Here is an 18,479-nt window from a genome sequence, read left to right on the forward strand (position 1 = left end):
GAGCCATCTTCCCTGTTCCTTGAGCTCCCAATTCCACCAGAAAATCACCTGTTTTTGCAGTTCCTTATTCACCTGCTCCTAGAGATTCTAATTCCGTTGTTTCTGGAGTTCATTATTCCCCTGTCCCTAGAGTTCTTATTTCCCCTGTTACTGGAATTCCTAATTCCCCTGTTTCCCGATCTCCTAATTCCGCTGTTCCTAGAGTTCCTAATTCCCCTGATACTGGAGTTCCCAATTCCCCTGTTCCTGGAGTTCCGAATTCCTCTGTTCCCAGAGTTCCTAATCCCCTGTTACCGGAGTCCCTAATTTCCCTTATCCTGGCGTTCCTAATTCCCCTGTTCCAGGAGCTCCTAATTCCCCTGTTCCTGGAGTTCCCAATCCCTTTTCCTGGAGCTCATAATTCCCCTGTTTGTGGAGCAGCATTTCCCCTGATACTGGAGTTCCCAATTCCCCTGTTCCTGGAGTTCCCAATCCCCTGTTCCTGGAGCTCCTAATTCCCCTGTTTCTGGAATTGCATTTCCCCTGAAACTGCAGTTCCCAATTCCCCTGTTCCTGGAGCTCCTAATTCCCCTGATTCTGGACTTCCATTTCCCCTGATACTGGAGTTCCCAATTCCCCTGTTCCTGGAGTTCCGAATGTCCCTGATTCTGGACTTCCATTTCCCCTGATACTGGAGTTCCTAATTCCCCTGTTCCTGGAGCTCCTAATTCCCCTGATACTGGACTTCCAATTCCCCTGATACTGGAGTTCCCAATTCCCCTGTTCCTGGAGTTGCTAATTCCCCTGTTCCCAGAGTTCATAATTCCCCTGTTCCTGGAGTTCCTAATTCCCCTGTTCCTGGAGATCCTAATTCCCCTGTTCCTGGAGATCCTAATTCCCCTGTTCGTGGAGTTCCTAATTCCTCTTTTCCTGGTGCTCCTTATTTTCTTATGCTCGATTCAATTCCCTGGTTTCTGTAGCAAATTTCCCTGTTTTAGGAGTTAACTCCCTTCTTTCTGGGCCATTTCTTCTATTTCGAACTCCAAATACCCCTGTTTCTCGAAAGAAATTTGCTTCTCCGGGATCTAATTCCCTACTTCCTGCAGCTACAAATTCCAATTATTATACACTTCCTAATTCCTCTGTTTCTACAGGTAATTCACATGTTTCTGAATTCCTAATTTCTATGTTTCTAGAGATCCAATTAGCTATTTGTGGAGCTAATTTAAATTTTTCAGGAGCTGTTGCGGAATTGGAGCTGAAGGTGAATTAATTCTGGAGCATCCACGATACTGAGAATGACATGAATACCAAATTTAGTGAGTTGGTCTTAGAGCAGGTAAAGGGTCCACAGCCAGATAGGGAATGGAAGATGAACAGGAGGAGCAGTGCAAGGAAGGTAGTGCAGGGAACCCCTGCTGTCATCCCCCTGCAAAACAGATACACCGCTTTGAGTGCTGATGAGGGGCATGACTCATCAGGGGGGAGCAAAAGCAGCCAAGTTCATGGCACAACGGCTGGCTCTGCTGCACAGGAGGGCAGGAAAAAGAGTGGGAGAGCAATAGTGATAGGGGCTTCAAATTTAACGAGAATAGATAGGCGTTTCTGCGGCCGCAACCGAGGCTCAAGGATGGTACGTTGCCTCCCTGGTACAAGGGTCAAGGATGACTTGGAGCGGGTGCAGGACATTCTGAAAAGGGAGGGTGAACAGCCAGTTGTCGTGGTGCACATTGGTACCAACGATGTAGGTAAAACATGGGATGAGGTCCTACCAGACGAATTTAAGGAGCTAGGAGCTAAATTAAAAAGGAGGACGTCAAAAGTAGTAATCACGGAATTGCTACCATTGCCACGTGCTAGTCAGAGTAGGAATCGCAGGATAGCGCAGATGAATACGTGGCTCGAGCAGTAGTGCAGCAGGGAGGGATTCAAATTCCTGGGTCATTGGAACCGGTTCTGGTGGAGGTGGGACCAGTACAAACCGGACGGTCTGCACCGAGGCAGGACCGGAACCAATGTCCTAGCAGGAGTGTTTGCTAGTGCTGTTGGGGAGGATTAAACTAATATGGCAGGGGGAAGGGAATCAATGCAGGGAGACAGTGGGAAACAAAATGGAGACAGAAGCAAAAGACAGAAAGGAGATTAATAAAAGTGGAGGGCAGAGAAACACAAGGCAAAAAACAAAAAGGTCCACTTTGCAGCAAAATTCTAAATGGTCTAAGTATGTTAAAAAGGCAAGGCTGAAGGCTCTGAACCTCAATGCGAGGAGTATTCGGAATAAGGTTGACGAATTAACTGCAGATAGCAGTTAATGGATACGATGTGGTTGGCATCACGGAGACATGGCTCCAGCGTGACCAAGACTGGGAAGTCAACATCCAAAGGTATTCAACATTTAGGAAGTATTGACAGAAAGGAAAAGGAGGCAGGGCGGCGTTGCACGTTAAAGAGGAAATAATGCAAATGTAAGGAAATACATTAGCTTGGAAAATGTGGAATCAGGATGGGTGGAGCTACGGAATACCAGGGGCAGAAAACGCTAGTAGGAATTGTGTACAGACCTCCAAACAGTAGTAGTGATGTTGGGGAGGGCATCAAAGAGGAAATTAGGTGTGCATGCAATAAAGGTGCAGCAGTTATCATGGGTGACTTTAATATGCATATAGATTATGCTCACCAAACTAGTAACAATACGGTGGAGGAGGATTTCCTGGAGTGCATAACGGATGGTTTTCTAGATCAATATGTCGAAGACCCAACTCGGGGGGAGGCCATCTTAGGCTGGGCGTTGTGCAATGAGAGAGGATTAAATAGCAATCTCGTTGTTCGAGGCCCCTTGGGGAAGAATGACCGTAATATGGTGGAATTCTAGATTAGGATGGAGAATGAAACAGTTAATTCAGAGACCATGGTCGAGAACTTAAAGAAGGGTTACGTTGAAGGTATGAGGCGTGAATTGGCTAGGATACATTGGCGAATGATACTTAAAGGGTTGATAATGGAGAGGCAATGGCAGACGTTTAGAGACCGCATGGATGAATTACAACAATACTACATCCCTGTCTGGCATAAAAATAAAAAATTGAAAGTGGCTCAACCGTGGCTATCAAAGGAAATCAGGGTTTAGTATTAAATCCAAGGAAGTGGCATACCAATTGGCGAGATATAGCAGCGAACCCGGGTAATGGGAGAAATTTAGAATTCAGCAGAAGAGGACAAAGGGTTTGATTAGAGCAGGGGAAATAGAGTACGAGAGGAAGCTTGCAGGGAACATTAAATTGGACTGTAAAAGCTTCTATAGATATGTAAAGAGAATAAGGTTAGTAATGTCAAACGTAGGTCCCCTGCAGTCAGAAGCAGGGGAAGTCATAACTGGGAGCAAAGAAATGGCAGACCAATTGAACAAGTACTTTGGTTCGGTATTCACTAAAGAGGACACAAACAACATTCAGGATTTAATAGGGGTCAGAGGGTCTAGTAAGAAGGAGGAACTGAGGGAAATCCTTATTAGTTGGGAAATTGTGTTGGGGAAATTGATGGGATTGAAGGCCGATAAATCCCCCTGGCCTGATGGTCTGCATTCCAGCGTACTTAAGGAGATGGCCTTGGAAATAGCGAATGCATTGACAGTCATTTCCCAACATTCCATTGCTCTGGATCAGTTCCTATGGAGTGGCGTGTAGCCAATGTAACCTCACTTTTTAAAAAAGGAGGGATAGACAAAACAGGGAATTATCGACCGGTCAGCCTGACATCGGTAGTGGGCAAAATGATGGAATCAATTATTAAGCAATTCTTCGCAGCGCATTTGGAAAGAGGTGACATGATAGGTCCAAGCCAGCATGGATTTGTTGAAGGGAAATCATGCTTGTCAAAACTTCTGGATTTTTTGAGAATGTTTCCAGTAGAGTGGACAAGTGATAAGCAGTTGATGTGGTGTATTTGAACTTTCAAAAGGCTTCCACAAGGTCCCACACAAGAGATTAATGTTCAAAGTTAAAGCACATGGTATTGGGGGTAGTGTGCTGACGTGGATTGAGAACTGGTTTGCAGACAGGATGCAAAGAGTAGGAATAAATGGGTACTTTTCAGAATGGCAGGCAGTGACCAGTGCGATACCGCTAGTTTCTGTGCTGGGACCCCAGCTCTTTACATTGTACAGTAATGATTTGGGCGAATGGATTAAATGCAGTATCTCCAAACTTGCGAATGCCACTAAGTTGGGTGGCAGTGTGAGCTGCGAAGAGGATGCTATGAGGCTGCAGAGTGAATTGGATAGGTTAGGTGAGTGGGCAAATGCATGGCAGATGAAGTATAACGTGGATAATAATGAGGTTATCCACTTTGGTTATAAAAACAGAGAGGCAGACTATTATCTGAATGGTGACAGATTAGGAAATGGGGATGTGCAACGAGACCTGGGTTTCATGGTACATCAGTCATTGAAGGTTGTCATGCAGGTACAGTAGGCAGTTAATAAAGCAAATGGCATGTTGGCCTTCATAGCGAGTGGATTTGAGTACAGGTGCAGGGAGGTGTTACTACACTGGTGCAGGGCGTTGGTGAGGCCATACCTGGAGTATTGTGCACAGTTTTGGTCTCCTAACTTGAGGAAGGACGTTCTTCCTATTGAGGGAGTGCAGCGAAGGTTCACCAGACTGATTCCCGGGAAGGCGGGAATGACATATCAAGAAAGACTGGATCAACTGGGCTTGTATTCACAGGAGTTGAGAAGAATGAGCGGGGATCTCATAGAAGCGTTTAAAATTCTGATGGGTTTAGACAGGTTAGATGCAGGAAGAATGTTTCCAATGTTGTGGAATTCCAGAACCAGGGGTCGCAGTCTAAGGATAAGGGTGAGCCATTTAGGACCGAGATGAGGAGAAACTTCTTCACCCAGAGAGTGGTAAACCTGTGGAATTCTCTACCACATAAAGTTGTTGAGGCCAATTCACTAAATATATACAAAAAGTAATTAGATGTAGTCCTTACTACTAGGGGGATCAAAGGGTATGGCGAGAAAGCAGGAATGGTGTACTGAAGTTGCATGTTCGGCCATGAACTCATTGAATGGCGGTGCAGGCTCGAAGGGCCGAATGGCTTACTCCGGCATCTATTGTCTATGTTTTTCTATGTACTAATTCCCCTCTTTCTGGAACTCCTAATTCCCTTTTTTGGTGTAAATTCCACCGCTTCTGGATCTTCCAATTCCAAAATTCTGTAGCGAAATCTTTTGTTCGGGAGCCTTTTTTCTTGTTCCTGGAGCATCTGTTTCAACAGTCTCTGCAGCTTCAAATTCCCCTGTTTCTTCTGTTAATTCAGTTGTTTCTGGAGTTCCTAATACCATTGCCTCTGGAGATCCAGATTCCACTATTTCTGGAGCTAATTCCCCTGTTTCTGGATATGCTAATTCCCCTTGTTTCTGGAATTCATTCCCTTGTTCTGGACCTAAATCACCCGTTCATTGAGCTAATTCTCGTGTTTCTGAAGCTCCTAATTAGCCTGTTTATGGTTTCCCTAATGCACTTCCTTCTGGAGTTATTGCCCTTTTTCTGGACCTATTTCCCCTGTTTCTGGTGCTGCTAAAGCTGAGTTCCTGGTCTTCGTAGTTCCTCTATTCTAGAACAAATTCCTCCGTTTCTGGAATTAGTTCCCCTGTTTCTAGAACATTTTTACTGTTTCAGGAACTCAGAATAACCTTTTTTCTGGAACAAAAGCCCTTGTCTGGGAATAATCCCACTCTTCCTGGAGCTCCCATTTCCAATGTTTCTGCGGTTCATAATTCCTGTATCTACAGATAATTCATCTGTTTCTGATCTCACAATTCTCCCATTTCTGGAATCAAAATTCCACTGTTTCTGGTGTTAATTTCTCTATTTCTCGAGCTCTTAATTCCACTATTTTTGGAGCACACATTCACCTGTTTTAGGATCTAATTCCTAATTCTATGGAGGTAAGTCCTCTATTTTTGGATCTTATACCTCAGTTTCTGGATTTCTCAATTCTCCAGTTGCTGGAGCTCCTATATTCACATTCTGAAGCTCCTAATTCCTCTGTTTCTACAGCTCATTCATCTGCTTCTGGAGCTACATTTCCCTTGGTCTGGAGATACCAATTCTCCCAATTCTGGAACAGATTCCTGTGCTTCTTGAGCTGAATACACAGTTTCCAGAGTAAATATCATGCTTATCGAGCTAATTCCCCTGTTTCTGGTTATCCTAATGTGCTTTTGCTGAAGCGAATTGCCTTATTTTTGACCTAATTCCTCCGTTTATGGGGTTTATTGCTCCCCTGTTCATGGAGCTGATAATTCCTCAATTCCTGGAGCTCCTAGTTCCCCTATTTATGATCTATTTCTCCTGTTTCCGGAGCGAATTCACCTGTTCATGGATCGAATTCTCATGTTTCTGGAGTTAAATCTCCAGTTCCTAGAGCTAATTCTGGTATTTTGGGATCTAATTCTCCAGTTTCTAGAGTTAAATCCCGTGTTTCTTGAGCGAATTCCAATTTTCCGATATAATTCTGTTTCTGGAGTTGAACCTCCTGTTTCTGGAGCTAATTACACTGTTTTAGGACTTAATTCCCGTTTCTGGCACATATCCCCTTATTCGGGAGCGAATGTTCCTTTTCCTGCAGCTCCTAGCTCCACTGGTTCTGCAGTTCTTATTTCCTCTGTTTACACATCTACTTCGCCTCACTCTGAGCTCCTTATTCCCCTGATCCTGAAGATCCCAATTCCCCTATTTCTGGACCTAATTTCGCTGTTTCAGGGGCCCCTAATTCCTCCTTTTCTGGATTTTCGAATTCGACTTTTTTTGCAGCTCCTAATTACCCTGTCCCTAGCGCTCCTCCTTCTACAGTTTCTGGATCTAATTCCAGTATCTGGAGCTATATCCACTGTTTCTGGTGTAAATCCCCCTGTTTCTGGAGCTAATTCCCCAAATTTAAAGAGATCCGAGGCCTGCGTTCCTGCAGCGAATTCACGTGTTTCTGGAGGTAATTCACCTTTTACTGGAGCTGCCAATTTCCATGTTTCTGGAGGTAATAATTCCCTTGTTGCTGGAGTGTTATGGAGCTTACAGTCGTTCTGGAGAAATCCACTTTTTATGCAGGTAATTAACCTGTTTATGAAGCTAATTCCACTTTTTTCATGTTGCTCCTAATTCCCCAGTTCCTTGAGCTCCCAATTCCCCTGTTTTTGGAGCTCCTAGTTCCCCTTTATTTGGAGATAATTCCACATTTTCTGGATATCTCCATTTCCAAATTCTGGAGCGAGATGAATTGTTCGGGACCCATTTTTCCTATTCCTGGAGCTCGTAATTCCACCGTTTCTGCAGCTTCAAATACCTCTGTTTCTACCGCTAATTCACCTGTTCTGCAGTTCATAATTCCATTCTTTCCGCAGTTCCTAATTCCACTGTTTCTGGAGCTAACTCCCCTATTTCTGCATTTCGTAAATACACTTCTTCTGGAGATAATTCCCTTATTTTGGACGTTAATCTCCTGTTTCTGCAGATCATTCCAAGATCATTGCACAACTAATTTACACATGCTAAAGCCAATTCTCCTGTTTCATAAGGACAACAACCTTGTTTAGTGACACAAGCTTACAGACAGAATCTAACATTGTGTTTGCAGATGATGTCACGAAGGGCAGCAAGTAATTGATAAATTGGGGGTTGGGGGCGAGGCTAGCTGCTTCGGGGACACCAGAGGTAATGGTGAGAGGTGTAGGAACAAAGGAACACTAGAAATAGGGGCAGGTGTAGGTCACCTAACCTCTCGAGTCTGCTTGTCCATTTAATGAGATCGTGGCGGATCCGGTCATGGGATCAGCTCCACTTCTCTGCCAGCTACACATACTCCTTTATTCTCTCATTGCTCAAAAATCTGTCTATCTCCGACTTGAATTTATTCAATGATCCACCCTCCACAGATGTCGGGGGCACAGAATTCCATAGATTTACAAGCATCTGAGAGAAGAAATTCATCCTCGTCTCAGTTTTAAATAAGCGGCTCCTCATTCTGAGTCTATGTCCCCTTGTTTTATTTTTCCCTTTGAGTCGAAATATCCTCTCGGCATCCATCTTGTCTAGTTCCTTTCATTATCTTATATGTTTCGATAAGACCACCTCTCATTCTACTTAAGTCCAATGAGTATAAGCCCAACCTACTCAACCTTTCCTCATAAGTCAACTCCCGCATCTCCTGAACAAACCTAGTGAGCCTTTTCTGAACCATCTCCAATGCATTACATCCTTCCTTAAATATGGAGACCAAAAATGTACGCAGTACTCCAGGTGTGGTCTCACCAATACCTTGTAAGGTTGAAACAGGACGTTTCTGCTTTTATACTCGACCCGATCTTGAAATAAATTGCAACATTCCATCTGCCTTCCAGATTAATTGCTGTACTTACATACTCACCTTTTGTGTTGCATGCATAAGGAGCCTCAGGTCCCTTTCTACTGCAGGATTTTGCAATATTTCGCTATTTAAGCGACAATTTGGTTTTCTATATTTTCTGCCAAAGTGGATAACCTCACATTTTCCCACATTATATTCCGGCTGCCAAATTTTTGCCCACACTTAGCCTGTTTACATACCTTTTGCAGATGTGTTGTGTCCTCCTCACAATTTGCACTCCCACCCATCTTTGTATCATCAGCAAACGGCAACATTACAGTCACTACCTTCATCTAATTCATTAATATAGATTGTAAAGAGCTGAGGCCCAGTATCGACCCCTGCAGCAATCCACTCCTTACTGTTTGCCAACCTGAAAATTACATAATTATCCCGACTCTCTGTTTTCTGTTAGTTAGCAAATTCTCTATCCTTGCTGATATATTACCCCCAACTCGTGAAATTCTACCTTGTGCCATAACCTTTTATGTGGCAGCTAATCGAATGCCTTCTGGAAATCTAAATACAGCACACCCACTGGTTCCTCCTTACCCAACCTGCTCATTACATTCTCAAAGACCGTCCTAAAATTTGTCAAATTTGATTTCCCTTCCCTTTCATAAAACCATGCTGACTCTGCTTGATTGAATTATGCATTTCCAAATGTCCCGCTACCGCATTCTTAATAATGGACTGCAGCATTTTCCCAAATGCAGATGTTAGGCTAACTAGTCTATTGTTTCGTCGTTTTTGTCTCCTGCACCTTTTTTTAATAGGCGCGTTATATTTGCGATTTTCCAATTTTCTGGGACCGCCCCAGAATTCAGGGAATATTGGTAGATCACATCCATTGCATCCACTATCTCCACAGCCACTTTTTTCAGACCCTAGGATGTAAGCAATCAGGTCCTGTGTAATTATCCGCCTTAAGTCCCATTATTTTGACAGGTGCTACTTCTTTAGTGATACTGATCGTATTAAGTTCCTCCCTACATTAGCCCCTTGATTATCCACTATTGGATGTTTTTACAGTCTCCTAACGCAAAGACTGATGCAAAATATGTGTTCAACTTCTTTGCTATATACTCGTTCTGCAGTCTCATCGGCTAGGGGATCAACATTTACTTTAGGCACTCGTTTCCTTTTTATGCACCTGTCGAAACATTTACTGTCTTTTTTATGTTTCACGTTACTTTGCATTCAAATCCATCTTCCCTCTCTTTCGCATTTTTTTAATCGTTCTTTGCCGGCTTTTAAAAATGTCCCTACCGCTGACCTCCCAATGGTTTTGTTTTCAATTTGATACAATCCTTTCTTTCCTTATGTAGCCACGGATGGTTATCCCTTCTCTTGCAGTCTTTCCTTCTCATTGGGATATATGTGTGTTGCGAGTTAGGAAATCTCTGCTTAAATGTCTGCCACTGCTAATCAACTGTCCCACACTTTAATCTATATTTCCAGTCCACTTTAGCCAACTCTGCCCTCATACCTTTGTAGTCTCCTTTATTTATGTTCAGGACATTGTTTTGAGAACAAAATTTCTCAGTCTCCAACTAAATTGTAAATTCAACTATGTTATGGTCACTCATTTCCATGGATCTTATACCAAGAAGTAATTTATTAATCTTGCCTCAGTACACATTACTTTGATATGATGGATGGTTACACTGGTATAGTTACCACGCCATTGGAAATTTAGCCTGGTCCTATACCCTCGGACGCCCCTACTTCTCCCATTCACGATATTTATTTACTATGATATGGAATTAGTTGGCACTGTGGGTCTTGCTTTTGGACAGGACGTGTTTCTGAATCTGGAGCCGGGAAAATTCTGACAGCTTCGGTGTCCTATCCACTTCCATTTGGAGCATACTGTGCCTGATTAGGTGGGGCTATTACAACGGGCATCAATTCATCCTCATCCAACTGGAAACGACGATTCCGGTTCACCAAGTTCATAATAATTTCGTGTCATCTCAGTGACCTGCTGGTTCGCTGAAAAAGCTTCATCGGGTTTCATTCTCATTTGTAACCGGCCTGCTTATACTGTGCGACTAGCTTCATCAAGGATATTATTCCGTCTCTTGTACTGGGCTTCAAATACTCCCACCTTGCGTAGTTTTGTTCCATGGGAAAAAAAGCAATGTGTGAGGAGGCAACACAAAATTTGCAAAAGGACATAAACAGGCGATGTGAGTGGACAGACATTTGTCAGATGGAGTACAATGTTGGAAAGTGTGAGGTCATGAACTTTGGCAGAAAAAGATCAAAGAGCAAGTTATTATTTAAATGAAGAAAGATTGCAAAGTGCTGCAGTAGAGTGGGACTTGCGGAAATTTGTGCATGAAACACAAGATATTAGTATGCAGTTAAGCAAATGATTAGGAAGGCCAATGGAATCTTGTCCTTTATTGCAAAGGGGATGGGGTATAAAAGCAGGGAAGTCTTGCTACAGTTATACAGGGTATTGGTGAGGCCACTCCTGTAATACTGCGTGCAGTTTTGGTTTCCATATTTACGAAAGGATATACTTGATTTGGAGGCAGTTCAGCGAAGGTACACGAGGTTGATTCCGAAGATGAGGGGAAACCTATGAGGAAAGGTTGAGTAGATTGGGCCTCAACTCATTCGGATTCAGAAGATTAAGAGGTGATCTTATCGACACGTACAAAATTATGAGCGTGCTTGACAAGGTATATGCAGAGAGAATGTTTCCACTGATGGGGGAGATTAGAACTAGGGGGCATAAATTTATAATAAGGGGTTGCCCATTTTAAACTGAGATGAAGAGAAATTTATTTTCTCAGAGGGTTGCAAATCTGCATAATTCGCTGACTCAGAGAGCTGTCGAACCTGATATATTGAATAATTTTAGACAGAGATAGACAGTTTCTTAACCGATAAGGCAATAAGGGGTTATGAGGAGCGGCCAGAGAAGTGGACCTGAGTCCACGATTGGATCAGCCACGATCGTATAAAATGGCGACGCAGGCTCGAGGGTCCGTATGGCCTACACCTGCTTCTATTTCTTATGTTTTTATGTCCTTATTACCTGGCCTCCCACCTCCCACTCCTGAGGTTTACTCGGGGCCAGTGTAATCAGTTACTGTGTTGTGCCCTCCCGAACTACCTCAGTCACAATTCACTAACCCCTTTGAACTGCATGCCTTCCCTGACCTCTACATCACTGGAGCCGTACGGTTATTCTACAGACTGCCTTGCATTTTTCTCCTTATGGTCAGTTTTTAACACTAAATCCTTCAATTGTTCAGTTTTACAAACTGGGGAAAGCACAATTACAATAACTACCAGGATCGTGGCGGCAACCATTCCTGATTGGTACAAACCCCATGGGACCCCTGTATCTCTGCCCCATCCGCGCTATTTCGTCTGATTTCCAGATAGCCTCCTAGTTGGTTCGCTTTGAGAATGCGCTTTTCTGTTAAGTAAGTAATAATCGTCACCATCTTTTCGTATAGCTTCCCAATTGGTTGCCAGATTTCCACACAGGAATAATACGTGAACATCACAAGTTCCACCCCTTCTTCCCGATGGTCACCTACTTCAAATAAAAGAAGCAGTGAATCAATTGTGACACTGCTTACGAGTCCAAGTGGTTAATTTGTCAAATCATAAAAATCCTTCTGCCTCGTCGGGAAAATATTTACTTAAAATTAAGATACCTTCATTTAATAACTTTCAATATCTGTAAAATTTCATTCAGCAATTGAAAAGGTGTTCTGTACTGAATTAAAACAGAGTTCACAGCTGCTTGTGAAAAAGTTAACTTCATTTTTCTTGCATTTCAAATGCTGCCAAGTGCAGACATCATCAATCAGAGTAAGCTTCAGCCACACGTCTCGCAGCATTTCAAGTTTAAAAAAAACTTTTACTTGTACGAAGTCTCTATACTCTATGCTTTAAACTTTGCAAAGAACCTGACCAATTCAATTCAGCAAGTAAAACATTAGACATCATGAGTATCATTACTACAAATATTAATTAAGGCAACTCAACACAGAATAATATCATTCCTCGCCCCACTCCCCCCGAGTCACATATTGAAATTGGCCAGAAATTTTTAAAATCCCAATTGTTGTTGTGATTGCCTCATGTCCAGAGCTAAATGCTTTCACAAAGCATCAACCAACCAGACTTTCAGCGCGGCCATAATAAAATTTTGGTTTTTACAGAAAAATTCACCTCCATTTAATTCAGACCAATGACTTAAGCTAACCAGTGTCACTTGACAAAGAAGGAGGAGCCACAGCCACACTGAAAGAAGCTGTAACACATGTTTTTTTAAGAATTAACATTGACACTGGAAGGATCAAAAGAAAACCTTTCCAACAGTAGAAACGAGACATGATCCGCATTTCATTATTTATCCATTTTTCCATAAGCCAAGGTTCAATTTCTGATGCTTGAAGCCAGCTGGTATTCCATTCTGCTACTTGTCCCCTGACTCCAGATGTTCTGATCTATTAATTCGTAAATCATGAGGGATGATATCCGCTCTGATTCTACCCTGTCAAGCCGCCTCAGAATCTTATACGTTTCCATAACACCACCGCTCATTCTTTCATACTTCAATGAGTATAGGCCCATTATGATCAATATGTTTTCATAAGACAACACCTTCATTTCAGGAATCATAATCGTTAACTTCCTCTGAACTGCGTCCAATTCAAATGTATCTCTCCTTATATAAGGAGACAAAAACTGCACGCAGTACTCCAGGTTTAGACTCACCAACGCCCTGTACAGATGTAGCAGGACTTTCCTACTTTTATAATCCACCTCCCTTGCAGTAAAGACCAACATTCCATGCTTTTTTTAAATGCAGCCCACCATTTTTTTAAGATACTGAAACTTATTTTGTTTGAGATATTGAGTCTTTTTATGTTTAAGATATTGAGACTCATTTTGTTTAAAATACAGATTCATAATTTTATTTAATATATTAAGTCTCATTGTGTTTAAGATACTGATCCGTCATTTTGTTGAAGATACTGAACCTCATTGTGTTTCAGATATTGGCCACCATTTTGTTTAAGCTACTGATCCGACATTTTGATTAAGATACTGAGCTTCATTTTAATTACAACACTCTGACACTAATTTACATTCAAGAAGTTGTTTCCAGTAGACTTTTGCTAAATCATGTCTCAGCTCAGTAAAATTGGCCTTTCCGCAGTTGAGAACTTTTACTCCTGGTCTAACTTTTTCCTGTCCGTTAACTATTCTAAATCTAACTGAATTATGTTCACTAGAACACAATGTTCTCCGACTGATAACCGTTCTACCAGCCAAGTTTCGTTCCCTAAACCAAGTTTTACCACTGCATGTTAGTTTATCGAGTTTGGTACTTACTGGTTAAAAAGTTCTCCTGAGTCCACTTTAAGAATTAGACACCCTCTATACCTTTTACTCTTATTCTGTCCAAGTTAATATTAGCAGACCTAAAAAAAATCTTGCTATTACTCACCTATTGTTTTTAACTTCTCAAAATATCCTAAGTATTTCCCCCTCATCTTCCTGTGAATAGTTGGGGGTCTACTGTACACTCCCAGCAATGTGATTGTCCATTATTTATTATTCAGCTCACTATATACAACCTTATTTAATGATCCTTCTAACATATATGCCCTCCTCACATCTGGAATTCATAATTAACCAGGACTGTGACCCCTTCTTTTTTAGCGACCTTTCTATCTAATCTGTAAACCTTGTAACCATTAACGTCGCCCTGTCATTCCTTGCTTTCTTTCAGCCAGGATTCAGTAATAACAATGATATTAGAACATACAATTATATGTCCACCTGTCTATCACTGCCCTGTGCTCATTTGCATTATTCACCAGACTCCATGCATTGAAGTATATCTTGTTGAACACTTCCAAATATTTGTTATCGATTCTCCAGCCTTTGTTTACTGTGCTGTCCAAACTCACTTGCTAATTTACTGCCTTCCATTTCTAACGTTATTACTCTCCATTAAGAATCAGGTTCAGGTTCCCATCCCGCACCAAACTATTTTAAATCCTACAAATAGCACGACCAAAAGATATTCGTCCATGCCCAGTTGAGATTGGGGATTATTTGTTTGACCAAACCAGAGATCTAGTTCCAGTCTGAGTTGTACCATTTCCCCTTCGATGTGTGATGATTCTTATGTAGCAAGTGAAGAGTTAAAAAGTGGATTAGGATCCCACACGTCGTGCTTGATGCAAATAGCTTTTATGTGGAAGATTAGTATGTGACGAAAGAAGTGGAAAGACCTGTCGATGGGTTTAGATGATGAAGGGTGGGAGTAGGATGGATCGTGTGGATCTGACACGTAGCATGTACCTGTTCGATCTGCTTCTGAACTGTAAGTACATTTTAATTTATAATAATGCTTTATAAAAGGTTATCATTCACTCGATTATGCTACTGGAGAGCCCGTGTGTGACCTTGTGGCGGATAATATACGTACTATAATAAATCGTGGAATTGGACAGCACAGAAGTTTGTGCTGGATAGTTCAGAGAGCAAATCAGTTTGTCACACTCCCCAGAGCTTTCCCCATAAACCTGCAAATTTATCTACTTCGAGTATTTATGCAATTCCCTTTTTAAGGCTACTATTGAATCTGTATCCATTACCCTATCTGGCAGTGAATTCCACATCTTAACCAATCGTTCTGTTAAACATTCCGTCGTGGAATTATAAGTGAAAAAAGCACATGGTCTGAGCTCCCATCACAACCTTAAATCTCAAATCCATCAACTTGAGAGATTAGATTTACCATTCCGAATTCCACCCGTCATTTCAAACATTAATATGTTAAAACCTGACAGAGCAACAGTTTCTACGGTATATAAACAGGAAGAGAGTAGCGAAAGTACACGTTGGTCACGCAGAGAATGAGTCTGGGGAATTAATAATGCGAAATAGGGAAATGGCAGCGAATATGAGCAATTATTTTGTATCAGTCTTCATGTTATAAGACATTAAGCACATCCCAAAAATTAATAATCAACGAGATATTGTGAGAAGGGGACGAAAAATATCTCTATGAATTGAGAAATGTACTCGCTAAACGAATGGGACTAAATGGAGATAAGTTCACTGGCCTGCATCGTTGGATCATAAAATAAGTGGCGAGAGTGAAAGTGGATGCATTGATTGTAATATACCAAAATTCTCTGCTTTCTAGAGAGGTCAAGGAAAAAATTGGAAAACTGCAAATGTAAAGGCTCTATTTAAGAAAAGTGGGATAGAGAAAGCAAGAAAGTTATAGACCAGTTAATCAAATATCTGTTGTTGGGAAAATGCTGAAGTCATTTATTAAGGAGTAGTAGCAGGTCATTTAGAAAATCATAATGCAGCCAAGCAGAGTCAGCATGGTTTTATGAAAGGAAAACCATGTTTGACAAAGTTGCTGGAGTTCTTTGAGGATGTGACGAGCAGGGTGGATCAAGGGGAGCTAAAGATGACCTATATTCGGATTTCAAGAAGGCATTCAATAAGGTGCCAAGATATGAACTCGCGGGGTTGCGGGTAATCTATTAGCTTGGATAGCAGATTGGCTAATTAAAAGAAGACAGATATTTTCGTAAATGTGTAATTTTCAGGTTGGCAAACAGTGCCTAATGTGCTGCAGCAGGAACCGGCCCTGGGTTCAAGAACTATTTCCAATCGATATTATTGACTTGGATGATGGGACCGAGATTAATGTTGCAAATTTTCTGATGACACAAAGATAGGTGGGAAAGGAAATAATCTGCAATGGAATATAGAAATGTGAGTGGGAAAATACTTGGCAGATGGGGTATACTGTGTGAAAATGAGACGTTCTCCAATTGGTATGAAAAATTAGAAAAGCAAATTGTGATTTAAATGGAGAATAGATTACAGACTGCTCTGGTACTGAGAAATCTGTGAGTCCTTGCAAGTAATTAGAAAAGCAAATGGAATGATGGACTTTATTGCAAGGGGATGGGGTATTAAATTTGAGGGGTTGTCATGAAGAGAGGTTCAGCAGGTGGGCCTATACTCTCTGGAGTTTAGAAGAATGAGACGTAATCTTATGGAAACGTATAAGATTCTGAGGGGGCTCGACAGGGTAAAAGCTGAGAGTATGTTTCCTCTCATGAGGGTATCAAGAACTCGGGGGCATGGTCTCAGGATGCGGTGTCGCCCATTTAAAATGAAAATTAAGATTTTTTTTCTGTCAGGAGGTCGTGAATCTTCCAGTCACATACCCTCTTTGCCCCAGAGAGCTCTGGAGGCTGGGTTATTAAATAAATTTACGGTGGAAATAGATAGATTTTTGAAGGATAAGGGAGTAAAGTGTTATATGGAGAGAGCAAGGAAGTGGAGTCGAGGCCAAGATCAGATCAGCCATGATGTTATTGAAAGGTGGAGCAGGCTCGAAATGCCAGATGACTTACTCCTTCTCCTATTTCTTATCTTCTTATGTGCTTATGTTCAATAGGCTGTATTGCTAGTTTAATTACTGGCGCAAAAAAGAACAGAATGCATTTCATTCGGGAAGTAGTCAGAGAGTGAGTGACCAAGAGAGAGCAAGAGCAGGAGCGAGTGAACGAGAAAGACAGACGGAGAGAGAATGAGAGAGACAGAGAGAGAGAGAGAGAGTAAAAGGGACACTATTGTTCGTATCACAGACCATTGGAAGATTGTGAAGAGTTCGTCATGCAACAAAATTGAGTTTTAATGCTGGAAACTATTCAGTTTTTCTCATCATTTAATACATTTAACAATTAGAGCGAAGGCATATTTCACCGCATTCTTCAGCTGATCTCTGAACTTAGTCTGGGTCACAGCATAAATACAAGTGTTCGTGCAGCAACTCAGGAGCTGGAGCATGAATCCCATTTCCCATACATAGAAAGGAATACGTACAGGTATGCAATTAAAAGTGCAGGCCCGACGCAGTGTGGAGCACAGCATGAACACCGCCCATAACAGTATGAAATTCAATGAGATCATCAAAAGCAAAATGATGGATTTCCTTCGGCCGTTCATCTCTGGGTCTCGAGGACTCTCTGCACTTCTGGGACCTCGAAATCTTTGGCGGGCTCTGCTGGCCACTAAAATGTATCTGACGGTGACAGCATTGATCAGCAGAATGAGAATAAATGGGATCCCTGGGGTTATAATATATTGAAGGAACTCGATTATTCCCCACACCGGTGAAAGTGCAACATGGATAGTCACATAACAAAACCAAGTGCTTTCTAAAAGCGTGTACTGAGATGTAAACATAAAATACCAAGGGATATTCTTTAAACCGCTCAGCACAGTCACTGATCCCAGAACCACAGTTGCCATTCTCTCGGTGCAATATTTGGTTTTCAACGTCTGGCAGCAAATGGCCACAAATCGATCAAAGGAGAAAGTGACGGTAAACCAGACAGAACAATCTGTGGCTGCATAAAGCAGGACGGCGTGGATATTACACACAGGGATGGTCAGCACAATGTACATACGATGAATAATTGGAATCTGCTTGAGTATCAGGTCAGTGATAATGACCAGGAGATCTGCCGCTGCCATGGCCACCAAATATCGAGTGACACATTTGGAGAGACCGCACTTTCCCCGAGACAAGATCACAATCGTCACTGCGTTAACTTTGAGGAAGAAAAATAAAGAGACACATTAGCACGGCAGGATGAAAGCACAATAAGCAGTTCGATGTAGTTAATGGTGAATTATCCAAACTTGTTACTGCTAATGTGAATGTTTAAAAATGTATAAAGTCGAGAAGTTGAGAACGTTGGAATTACAAATGGACATGATAAGATAACAAAGAATTCATGGTGGAATAGCCATGACATCTCAGACTCGAGACGGCGAAATTTTACAACACTAACACATATTGAAACAAAACCCACAGCTTGCAGAAAAACCTCAAGGTCTTATAAAATCATGTTATTAACCTGAAATATCAACAGAAGGTCTTTGTATAAAATCAGACCATACTTAGGTCGGCTTATGAGTGGACAAAGGGAAAGAGGGATCAAAAGGGATAAGCGGAACTAGGATGTCACTCTAGCCCGATCTTGTTATCTTTTGCCGAAAAT

At 41.8% G+C, this 18,479-nt stretch overlaps 1 protein-coding gene across 1 annotated transcript; it reads right to left on the minus strand.

Annotated features, from left to right (window-relative positions):
• Positions 1–17,133: 17,133 nt before the first annotated feature.
• On the minus strand, positions 17,134–17,949 carry LOC139257921 (neuropeptides capa receptor-like). The gene has a single exon (XM_070874668.1). The coding sequence runs from the start codon at positions 17,947–17,949 to the stop codon at positions 17,134–17,136; it is 816 nt and encodes a 271-aa protein (XP_070730769.1).
• Positions 17,950–18,479: the final 530 nt, after the last annotated feature.

The sequence above is a fragment of the Pristiophorus japonicus genome, unplaced genomic scaffold (assembly GCF_044704955.1).
Source record: "Pristiophorus japonicus isolate sPriJap1 unplaced genomic scaffold, sPriJap1.hap1 HAP1_SCAFFOLD_93, whole genome shotgun sequence".
In the NCBI taxonomy this organism is placed as follows: Eukaryota; Metazoa; Chordata; class Chondrichthyes; family Pristiophoridae; genus Pristiophorus; species Pristiophorus japonicus.